This window comes from Macrosteles quadrilineatus, unplaced genomic scaffold (genome assembly GCF_028750875.1).
Source record: "Macrosteles quadrilineatus isolate MER2022 unplaced genomic scaffold, UCM_ALF_1.0 Scaffold_1__1_contigs__length_201487025, whole genome shotgun sequence".
Classification (NCBI taxonomy): Eukaryota; Metazoa; Arthropoda; class Insecta; order Hemiptera; family Cicadellidae; genus Macrosteles; species Macrosteles quadrilineatus.
Genome location: NW_026542594.1, coordinates 90,313,352 through 90,325,604, shown reverse-complemented (window position 1 = coordinate 90,325,604; position 12,253 = coordinate 90,313,352). Strand labels below are relative to the sequence as shown.

At 40.6% G+C, this 12,253-nt stretch overlaps 1 protein-coding gene across 1 annotated transcript in view; it reads left to right on the top strand.

The window, feature by feature from the left end:
* Positions 1-12,253, top strand: part of LOC128998798 (zinc finger FYVE domain-containing protein 26) — a 199,775-nt gene that overhangs the window by 49,974 nt on the left and 137,548 nt on the right. Inside the window, exons 8-9 of the mRNA XM_054425158.1 lie at positions 4,460-4,606; positions 8,865-9,119. Of these exons, the coding sequence (XP_054281133.1) occupies positions 4,460-4,606; positions 8,865-9,119 (402 nt within the window). The remainder of the gene's footprint in view (positions 1-4,459; positions 4,607-8,864; positions 9,120-12,253) is intronic.

Genomic DNA, 12,253 nt, shown 5'->3' with positions numbered 1-12,253 from the left:
TTACTACAACAGCTGAATCCTATAATTGGAGCACTATATGACAAACCCTCAGTTATTGATGGAACTAATGGGCAAACTACCTTATAATCTCAAATATAATTGGACTCAGCATGTGAGATCATTATCTTTAAGTAAGCCAGACCTAAAAGATCTTTCTAGTTGGTTAGAAAATCAGTGCTCACTCATGAGTATTTATTTCCGTCCCAAATCTGACACTTTAACACGTAAGAAGTATGATACTAAGTTAGTATTAACAAACTATACAACTAGGAGACCAAATAGTTGTATATTTTGCAACGAAAAGCACGAAAGTGCTCAGTGTAAAACTTTCAGGAAAGCCAGTGTTGCAGAGAGATGGAAGAAGGTTGCAGAAAGTATGTTGTGTTTCTACTGTTTTCGCCAACACACAACAAAGTTCTGTAAAATAAAGAAAGCTTGTGGTATTAATAACTGTAAACAATTCCACAGTCGCTTACTACACACAGATACTACACCTGAAAAACCTTTGTACACCAAAAAAAAACCTGTCTATTCTTCCTCTCACGAAAATAAAGACTCTGACTATTCTATTGTCAAAACAAAAGAAATAACCGGTAAACACACAGAACAAAATACAACAAATAAAGTTTTGCTTAAGGCATGTCCCGGACCCGTTACTCTTTATGGGCCTAAGGGCCAAATTGATACCTTTGCACTTTTGGATGAAGGTTCAACAATATCATTTGTTGACTCTACCACAGCCAACAAGTTAGGAGTGGAGGGAGATATAGAGCCCCTTACTACCTGTTGGTCAAACTCAACATGTCACTTTGAATCTACCTCTCGTAAAGTTAGCCTAAAAATAAAAGGACTTTACGAGGATGAAGTATTCACCCTTGATAACGTCCGGATACAGTCACCACTAGATTTACCACTTATCACAAAATTTTGACACAGTAAAACTTAGACAGAATTGGTTTCATCTAAACTCAATTGACCAGCCCCCCTTCCTTCAGCACATTCCAAACCTTCTATCTTGATCGGACAAGACAATGCAGCTCTTATTTTAACAAGAAAAGTCTTAGAAGGACCTACCAATTCTCCTATCCTGTCATGGAGTTATCTAGGTTGGACTATGCATGGAAAGTGTGCCAAGTTTGATGGTCGAATAGATGGAAATTTTAATTTGACAACATTTAACAATGACAAACTACATAATATGGTAAAAGAATGCTATCAAAACGAAAACTATGGAGAAACCACTCTTGACCAATTCAAAGTCGGTTCATTTGAAACGAAACGAGCAATTGATATACTAGAAGAAAGAACAAAATACCCCCGCCGCAGCAAACCTGCAGACTAAGCGAATTTCCATTTGACTGATTGGATTTACACTGAAATGTCTACTTAAAATTCTTAAAAATATAGCATTTATTCCCGATTTAAATAGAATTAGTTTAACAAGTACTTAGGTTTGCTGCATCAGGGAGGGTAAAACTGTTTGTTTTGTAAAATGTGAATAGTTAGTAAGAAATAAAAACATTTTCCAAATTTGATCAAAATATGTTCACAAACAAGCAAACTACAACAGTTTACTTATTCTCCATAAGAATAACATGGGAATTTTAAATTTACAATTTTTTGGAATTTTCTCCGTAACCATTAGGCGCATAATAACGCTTCAATATACTAAATTATTTGTTTTTTTAAGCTCTACAAAATGGTTTGGAAAGAAATTGCTAAATTTTATGTTTTTTGGGTCAAAAATGGGAAAAACCTATTTTTACCCCATAAAACCCCCCGTTAACCCCGTTCCCATGGTCTGATCATGCTGGATCGCGAACTCGTTCGAATAAACGTACGTTTACGTTTACACATTTGTACCAAATTTCATCAAAATCGGATCATTTTTGCTCGAGCTATCGTGCTGACGGACACATATATATATAAATATATATATATATATATATATGAATCTGAACGGATGGTGTTTTTGGCCTCTAGGGACCTCAAAACTAAAAAAAAATCGGTCCCGCGTCCAGGTCTTACCATGAGTACTACGGTAATAGCTTATTCCCCATATGGGAAATTCGCTAAAAGGTCGAAGATCATTACGAAACCGGATTGTTACGGAAAATAGATTATTTCAAGTACCCTCCAAGTCATGACAATGCCTTGAAGAGTTTAAAATTGACTGAAAATGAAAAAGGGCAGGAATCGAATGCGGTCAAATCAGACAATTCTACAGAAGAATCACCTCTTTTGATCATCAACCAGGACAAGTCAAGCGACAGTAAAAAGTCCACAAAAAGTGATACGAGCAGAAGTAATGGAATTCCAGCTAAATTGCACAGAAGGTCTAGAACTGTGACAAAGTTTGAGGACAATAGGCTGTCGAAGCAGAAATCGGATTTGCTGGACGAGGTGAGTCGACATTTCCGACGGTTGTCGAGTGAGAAAGACCGTCCTTTAACAATCATGGTGGTAACAGAAAGTGACTTTTCACAGAAGAAGGCTATGGAGATCAGAAGTTAGAACATCTCTAAGAGCCTCAGCATGAATGTGATTAAGGACTCGGCAGCCACTGGTGTTGAGAGGTGTGAAGAGACTGATTTAGACGACTCGATGATTGTAGACACTGTGACCAAGTTCCCATTGAGGCCCACGACCCGCAAGTCACTACCCAACCCTCCTCGGATGGCCAGTGTGATCAGTACACCAGCGTTAGTTCCCCCGCCTGGAGTTGTCCAGCCCCATTCAGAATCAAACTCAGCTGTGGAGGCAATGAGACATTCTCAACAACTAGAGATTGAGAAACTCTGGTGGCGGCACGAGCAGGAGATCAATGAGCTCAAATGCATAATTGGTCTTGTCCCAATGGAAATGCGAGCCAATATGGAGGCAGACAAACGGCAATCACTCCTTGATCCCAAACACAAGATGAAGAATGAGAAGAAACACGCCTTTGAGGAGACGGAACACAAACAGTTCAAGTCCACATTCTCCGAGAAGGGTAAAAAGAAAGAGCTAAATATGAAGAAGGTTAAATCGGTTGATGACCAGCCACTAGAAGTGAAAATGATCGAGTCAGTTGTTTCTAGCTTAGAAAAACGGAAAACTTTTGTGGAGCCACTCGGCAGTGATAACCAGAGGATTAAGAAGTATTCTGAAATAATATTCAAAGAAATCAAACAACGGAGTAGAAAACGTAAGCTCAAAGTGAAAATCACTAATAATAATAGTATTATGGTATGGTAACTAGGGAGTACCAAATTTAGCCTTCGCAAACCTTGACCAAAAATGACTAATGCTACAAAAAAAAAGAAAAGAAAATGAAATCAAATTTTCTAATGCTTAGTTCTCTTGGAGGGGAGAAGATGTTATAATATATTGCCTGCCATGGTCTTTCTGAATAATTCATTGATACCTACAACATATGTTTTATTCTTTATTTAAAATATTGATTGATTCCCTTTGTTAAATACAGATCAGTTTATTAATTGTCTTTTAAGTCTTGTCTTTGATATTTTTTAACAACTAGTGCTATCAAGTTGGATTTTACGAATTAATCAAACGGCAGTGGGCAAGCGGAACTGGGCTTCTGTGCTGGAAAATGTCATGATAAACTGCACTAGTAGCACCGTCTTGAAGGGTTAAGGCACCTATTACATGCTGCAATTTCTTTACGTTGATAACGACTAATAACAATGATAGTTAAGTTGTGGGGACAGTAAATATTAATGTGTACACTAGAAATGGTTTTGTACCATTAGGCTGTCAATGTTTTAGAGATACAGCTGGCCAACACAACTTTTAATTTTTTTATCAAGTACTAACTTCTAAGCCTCATGTTTAAGGTTCTTGGTTAAGCTAAGAGGTTAAAGCCTGGCAAACATTTACTGTATTTTGTTTATTGCATCATAGTAAGACTACAGGCTTGCGTTAAATTCTTTGAAATTGAATTTGATCAAAAATCGCTAAAACCACGCTTTGAAGGAAAAACAAAACTTTAGTTCGGCCACTTAGAAAGCGACCTCCTCTAGCATTGGTTAGCATTAGCGCACAGGTCGCTTTCTAAGCGGCCGACCTATACCTACATTTTATTATATTGCATAAAAGTAAGAATTTGGTATCATATTCCGAATCAAATCATTTACCTCTGCGTGAAAACAAAACTGTACAATCTTGGAATAGATATTACCCGTATGTGAATAAGAGAATATAAACACAAATGAAACAAAACAAAATTATTGTTTTCTACCAGTGGTGGTGTTCATAATATTCTTTGTTAATAAATATGATGTTAATAAATGTAATTAATTAAACATTTATACTTGGTTACAGAAACATTTACTGAAAATATAGATTTGATTTTTTCAACAAGTGAAATGAAGATAAGATATATCAAAACATTGTGAGTTTTTGTCATTTCAGTGTTAATATTTGGAACTATTTAGCGACAGTGTCCATGTGTGTGTAGGTGAGGAAAGTGTGTGCGTTGAGTTGCTTGGAAGATGTGTGGGCCGTGCTTGAGGAGCTTCTCAACAGCCACCAAGTACATCTCGGCCTGCAGTGGTTTCAGCAAAGGAACATGATACAAGCAGAGCACTCCTCACACTCTCTACTGGTAAGTTCCTGCATTGTATCAACTAATTCCTTTCAAAACAGATGACAATGTATTTTTACACAGAAACAAGCCAAATATCAAAAGTAGAGATGTGCGAGTACTCAAGATTTTCAGTTCCAGTCGAGTACGGCCTTAAAACTCGAGTATTTCTTTGGCAGTTTCGAGTCAAGTTTGGTTTAAAATTGTAAATACTCAATATTTGTTAAAATGAAACAGTGTAAAGTGAGTAAGAGGTCGACTGTTTAGGATAAATTCTATCCTGACTAGCAGAGTCACTAACTCTTCATCACGAGGGTACTGTGATTGCATAACAGTCCTTAAAGCAGTTTTCACGGATCTGATGAGATGCTCCCAGCAACCTCCCATGTGGGGCGCATGAGGAGGGATGAAGTGCCATATGATTCCGTTTTTTGAGACGGTGCGTTGGATTTGAACATGGTTGATTGTCTTAACCGCGTTACGTAGCTCTTTTTCTGCGGCCACAAAATTACTTCTGTCGTCAGAATACATCTCGGATGGACAAGGTCTCCGAACGATAAATCGCTGAGGAGCCATATTCAACGAGTGAGCTACTTCTAGGTGTATGGCGCGTGTAGATAGGCAATTGAAGATTATGCCGTAGCATTTTTCGTGACGTCTTCCAACAGTCACCTCCATTGATCCAAAATTATCAACACCGGTAAAGAAAAAAGGGTGTTTGGATTCCGAGACTCGAGATTCTGGTAGAGGAGCCATTTGGGGAGGTGTTGGTTTGGCATTATTGATTCGGCACTACATGCAAGTATTCTTCACCTGTTTTGCTGCACATTTTTGGTTGGTTATCCAGAATCTCTTTAAAATCCCCAATTTATGTTTATATAATGTGTACGTCGCTTGTGACAGTTTGTGTTTTTGTATATTAACGACGCCACTAAGGCTGAACGTCTGATGATGGAACGAAGATGCTGAAATGGCCGTAACAATGTAAATACTACAATGAGCTGATTGACGAAGGCAATTCTATTTATTGATTTAGTAACTGCGATAGATACAGTGAAGTTATGAGGCAGATTAAATCTGTTTTTTTCTTGTATTTGATAATAATAACTGTTTCTACAGAAAGCATTTATATTCTTACTTCGACGGGGGTCTACTTATAGGCAAGCTAATTTTGATTCCTTCTCTTGCCACGTCGCAAATGTATTTAATCATCCAGTATTTTGTAATTGATTAACTTCTGGCGTAATTTTGTAAAATCGTGACATGGGGTTGCTGTCAAACTTTAACTTTATTGACATGCGAGGGTCCATTGCCTCAAGTCAGCAGCCGTTGAAAAAGTTTTGCCAGGAAGGAAAGCCAATTGTAAAAAATATATTGAGAGGCAAAGAAGTTGATAAAGGAAGTTGCCGAGTGACCAAGCTAGCAGAATAGCAGAGTCACTGTTGTTTCATGTTCTCTGTGTTACAGCTGATTGGACAACTGGTGCTGGAGTTGCTAGAGGCAGGTTAGGAGGGAGAGGCAGAGAAGTTGATGAGGGAGTTGCCGAGTGACCAAGCTTGCAGGATAGCAGAGTCACTGTTGTGTCATGTTGTCTGTGTTACAGCTGATTGGACAACTGGTGCTGGAGTTGCTAGTGGCAGGTTAGGAGGGAGAGGCAGATAAGTTGATGAGGGAGTTACCGAGTGACCAAGCTTGCAGGATAGCAGAGTCACTGTTGTGTCATGTTGTCTGTGTTACAGCTGATTGGACAACTGGTGCTGGAGTTGCTAGAGACAGGTTAGGAGGGAGAGGCAGAGAAGTTGATTTGCCGAGTGACCAAGCATGCAGGATAGCAGAGTCACTGTTGTGTCATGTTGTCTGTGTTACAGCTGATTGGACAACTGGTGCTGGAGTTGCTAGAGGCAGGTTAGGAGGGAGAGGCAGAGAAGTTGATGAGGGAGTTGCCGAGTGATCAAGCTTGCAGGATGGCAGAGTCACTGTTGTGTCATGTTGTCTGTGTTACAGCTGATTGGACAACTGGTGCTGGAGTTGCTAGTGGCAGGTTAGGAGGGAGAGGCAGAGAAGTTGATGAGGGAGTTGCGGAGTGACCAAGCTTGCAGGATAGCAGAGTCACTGTTGTGTCGGGCACAGAGTGTCAGTTCTCTGCAGCATCTGGTTACCTTTCTGCAGAAATTGGGAGGCACTGCAGCACAGTTATTACGCTACCATTATATCTGCAGGATGGCAGAGTCACTGTTGTGTCATGTTGTCTTTGTTACAGCTGATTGGACAACTGGTGCTGGAGTTGCTAGTGGCAGGTTAGGAGGGAGAGGCAGAGAAGTTGATGAGGGAGTTGCCGAGTGATCAAGCTTACAGGATAGCAGAGTCACTGTTGTGTCATGTTCTCTGTGTTACAGCTGATTGGACAACTGGTGCTGGAGTTGCTAGAGACAGGTTAGGAGGGAGAGGCAGAGAAGTTGATGAGGGAGTTGCGGAGTGACCAAGCTTGCAGGATAGCAGAGTCACTGTTGTGTCGGGCACAGAGTGTCAGTTCTCTGCAGCATCTGGTTACCTTTCTGCAGAAATTGGGAGGCACTGCAGCACAGTTATTACGCTACCATTATATCTGAAGAATGGCAGAGTCACTATTTAGTCATGTTCTCTGTGTTACATGTGTTACAGCTAAATGGACAACTGGTGCTGGAGTTGCTAGAGGCAGGTTAGGAGGGAGAGGCAGAGAAGTTGATGAGAGAGTTGCTGAGCGATCAAGCTTGCAGGATAGCAGAGTCACTGTTGTTTCATGTTCTCTGTGTTACAGCTGATTGGACAACTGGTGCTGGAGTTGCTAGAGGCAGGTTAGGAGGGAGAGGCAGAGAAGTTGATGAGGGAGTTGCTGAGCGATCAAGCTTGCAGGATAGCAGCGTCACTGTTGTTTCATGTTCTCTGTGTTACAGCTGATTGGACAACTGGTGCTGGAGTTGCTAGTGGCAGGTTAGGAGGGAGAGGCAGAGAAGTTGATGAGGGAGTTGCCAAGTGATCAAGCTTGCAGGATAGCAGAGTCACTGTTGTGTCATGTTCTCTGTGTTACAGCTGATTGGACAACTGGTGCTGGTGTTGCTAAAGACAGGTTAGGAGAGAGAGGCAGAGAAGTTGATGAGTGAGTTGCCGAGTGACCAAGCTTGCAGGATAGCAGAGTCACTGTTGTGTCGTGTTCTCTGTGTTACAGCTGATTGGACAACTGGTGCTGGAGTTGCTAGATGCAGGTTAGGAGGGAGAGGCAGAGAAGTTGATGAGGGAGTTACCGAGTGACCAAGCTTGCAGGATATTAGAGTCACTGTTGTGTCGTGTTCTCTGTGTTACAGCTGATTGGACAACTGGTGCTGGTGTTGCTAAAGACAGGTTAGGAGAGAGAGGCAGAGAAGTTGATGAGTGAGTTACCGAGTGACCAAGCTTGCAGGATAGCAGAGTCACTGTTGTGTCGTGTTCTCTGTGTTACAGCTGATTGGACAACTGGTGCTGGAGTTGCTAGATGCAGGTTAGGAGGGAGAGGCAGAGAAGTTGATGAGGGAGTTACCGAGTGACCAAGCTTGCAGGATATTAGAGTCACTGTTGTTTCATGTTCTCTGTGTTACAGCTGATTGGACAACTGGTGCTGGAGTTGCTAAAGGCAGGTTAGGAGGGAGAGGCAGAGAAGTTGATTTGCCGAGTGACCAAGCATGCAGGATAGCAGAGTCACTGTTGTGTCATGTTGTCTGTGTTACAGCTGATTGGACAACTGGTGCTGGAGTTGCTAGAGGCAGGTTAGGAGGGAGAGGCAGAGAAGTTGATGAGGGAGTTACCGAGTGACCAAGCTTGCAGGATAGCAGAGTCACTGTTGTGTCATGTTGTCTGTGTTACAGCTGATTGGACAACTGGTGCTGGAGTTGCTAGAGGCAGGTTAGGAGGGAAAGGCAGAGAAGTTGATGAGGGAGTTACCGAGTGACCAAGCTTGCAGGATAGCAGAGTCACTGTTGTGTCATGTTGTCTGTGTTACAGCTGATTGGACAACTGGTGCTGGAGTTGCTAGAGACAGGTTAGGAGGGAGAGGCAGAGAAGTTGATTTGCCGAGTGACCAAGCATGCAGGATAGCAGAGTCACTGTTGTGTCATGTTGTCTGTGTTACAGCTGATTGGACAACTGGTGCTGGAGTTGCTAGAGGCAGGTTAGGAGGGAGAGGCAGAGAAGTTGATGAGGGAGTTACCGAGTGACCAAGCTTGCAGGATAGCAGAGTCACTGTTGTGTCATGTTGTCTGTGTTACAGCTGATTGGACAACTGGTGCTGGAGTTGCTAGAGACAGGTGAGGAGGGAGAGGCAGAGAAGTTGATGAGGGAGTTACCGAGTGACCAAGCTTGCAGGATAGCAGAGTCACTGTTGTGTCGGGCACAGAGTGTCAGTTCTCTGCAGCATCTGGTTGCCTTTCTGCAGAAATTGGGAGGCACTGCAGCACAGGCATTACGCTACCATTATCTGCATTTGGGCGTGGTCATGCTCACTCACATACCCTGGCAAACTCAGGTAGGCTTCCATGTTTTTTGAAGATTATTGAGAATTGTCGTTTGAACTTTTTTCAACAGAAACATTTGTAGAAAATATTAATAAACCTTCTATTAAAATAAGCTTCTGAAAAATGATAAAATACTTACAAGATGTGTTTTTTATATTAACCTGTGTAACTATTTCCATTAATTAGATTCTTTTTAGTTTAGAAGCTTTCTAGTTGAGTCTTTTAAACTTATCGAAAATTTTGACTGTTCTTAGTTTTAAAATAACATCTTAGGAATCATACCGTTACTTGACAATTCCTCGAAAATTATGACTGTTATTAGTTCAAAAATAACTCTTGTAACGGTACTTGACAATTAATTGCTTAATTTCAAGAAAAATGTTGTAACATCTCAATGAACATCTCTTAAATCTGAATTTCTTTTAACTGTATCTATTTTATTTTGTATTTTTATCTGTTTTCATGAAGGTTCTCAGGGATGGATTCTTTGCCACAAGACTGATTTTATCCTACCTGTAGAATGTGTGAAATGTGAGATATAATGTTAACCCTTTCCGCTCAAGCGGCGGGGGAGCCCCGCCGTGCGTCATGGCCGCACGAACTCTAATGTCGGGCCAGGCCCGCCGTCACTATGACAACGTACTGTACTTTTATTTGGACATACGTAGTTATTTATTTCGCCGCTAGGGTTGATGTTTGACATCTGCTGCCATCTGGGGAATTTTTTCAGAACCGTTTGAACAAATATTCAATGCTCAATATTAAATCTTAGAGCTTATGTCAGTCGTCTTCACTCGTTAACTGAACTGCTGTCTGTAGCGGCAGCTGACTGACTGCACGGCAGCTGTTTACTAAATGTTGCTTGGTTTGTTTACTGCCGTATGTAGTTGGAGTGTTATTATCGAATTGCGTGCTTTACTTTTACTTTTTATTATTGTTTACATACAATCAGATATTTTCAGTTAGTTGTTTATTTTCGTGTTTGACTGAACTGTTATGATTTGAGTTAGTTAGTTCTTGTTACATAAGCCCATAAAATGGATGAAGACGGCGATGATTCGTTGCTAAATCGCAAAATTGCTGATGGAACAAGTAATATAAGTGATTCTGATATAGCTGGTTTGTTATTTGAAGACGATTTATTATCAAATAGCAGTTCAGATCCAACCGATCCAGAATTAGACGACGACGAAAATAGTGATGAAGATGGTGATAATAATAGTGATCCCGATTTGCCGATTGAACATATTGATCCATTTTATCTTCAAGATGATGTTAACTTTGGGACATTAGATGACATACCTGGAATACATAATGTAAGTACCGATTTGCCTGTTGAACATAGGCCTATTGATGATCAATTTTTTCAACAAGATGATGTAAACTTTGGCACATTAGATGAAATACCGGGAATACATAATGTAAGTATCGGTGGGCCTACCGAATTACCTGTAATTACTGAACCAAGCTGTTCCAATATTTTGAGTCAATCAAAAAGACTAAAACTTGACAGACCGAGACCTAGCTCTATCCCAGTTTGTACTGAATCAGGACCTTCTTCACAATCAACCAAACTTACAACAGGTAGACATTTGCGTGGATCGAGAAAAACTAAAGTCTCAAAAACCAAAAAGAAGTCTAGTCTTAGCACACAGGGTAAAAAGGCTCGGCCTAGGCCTATCCAAACCAAGAACAAGCCTAATGAAGATCATAACTATAGGACTTACACAAATACTGACCAAGATTTCCCCCACTTCCCTTACACTTTGGAATCTGGCTACAAACCCCCAATAGGCTACAAACCTAATAGCCCATTACAGTTTTTTCAATTGTTTATGACAGATGAACTTTTAGAAACGATTGTTACTGAGACAAATAAACATGCTAAGGTTGTCATTTCTAATAAGAGGCCGTTGCAAAAAAATTCAATCTGGCACTCGTGGACGGATGTAACGTTAGAGGAGATACGAGCATTCATCGGAGTGGTTCTAAACATGGGACTCAATACTAAACCCTCGCTGCAAGACTACTTTGCACAAGATTGGCTTTATAATCAGCCATTCTTTAGCCGTGTATTTTCAAGAACCAGATTTTTTCAAATATTTTGGACTTTACACTGTTCGAGTACTGGTGGTACCCAACCAGCCCGATCACGAGGGGACAAGCTAAAGAATATAATTGCTTACCTTCAGACTAAGTTTACAGAATACTTTGTCCCTCCATATGAGCTTTCTATGGATGAAAGTACAATTTCGTTCAAAGGAAAAGTGTACTTCAAACAATACAACCCCAAAAAACCAATTAAATGGGGTCTAAAGGTTTTTGTTGTATCTGATGCCAGGTCAGGATACATTTTCACGTTTGAGCCATACTATGGCTCAGCTACATCGCAGATATTACCTTACCCTGACCTGCAATTCACTACCAGAATTGTTTTGCTGTTGGCACTAAGAGTAAGGCAAGTATGTGGGCCAGATTGCGGTTTCCACATATATACTGACCGATTGTATACAAGTTTGTCATTAGCTCAAGAGTTGCTAAAGATGAAAATGCATCTCACTGGTACAGTTAATTCAAATCGTCAAGGTAATCCCAGTAATGTAAATAAGAAAAGGCTAAAGGGTCTTTTGAAGAAACATGAGACAGCAGCCTACCGTCACAAAGACAATGTCTTGGTGTTGGTGTGGCGGGACCAGAGACACGTAATTATGATGAGTTCGTATCATAACTCGGAAATGCAATTAGTAAAAAGAAGAGAGAAGGGAAGAAAAGAAGATGAAATTGTGTCCAAACCAGTTGTTGTATGCGATTACAACGAGAGAATGGGAGGAGTCGACACTGCCGACCATTACATTTCGTCCTACATGTTTGTTCGGAAATCTAAAGTGTGGTGGAGAAAACTGTGGTTCTGGCTTATGGAAGTATGTGTCGTCAACAGCCTCCTGCTATACAACATGGACTTACAGAATAAGGGGAAAACTCCCATTGATTCGAAGAGATTTAGGGAAATGCTGATTACTGAACTTGTTTCTGGTGTACGTAACAAATCTTATTCACAGCGAGGTCGTCCTTCTTCAGCTGACCAAGAAGATAGGCTAGATAAAAAACCTCATTTTATTTATGCCAATGAAAAAAGCAACAGCAA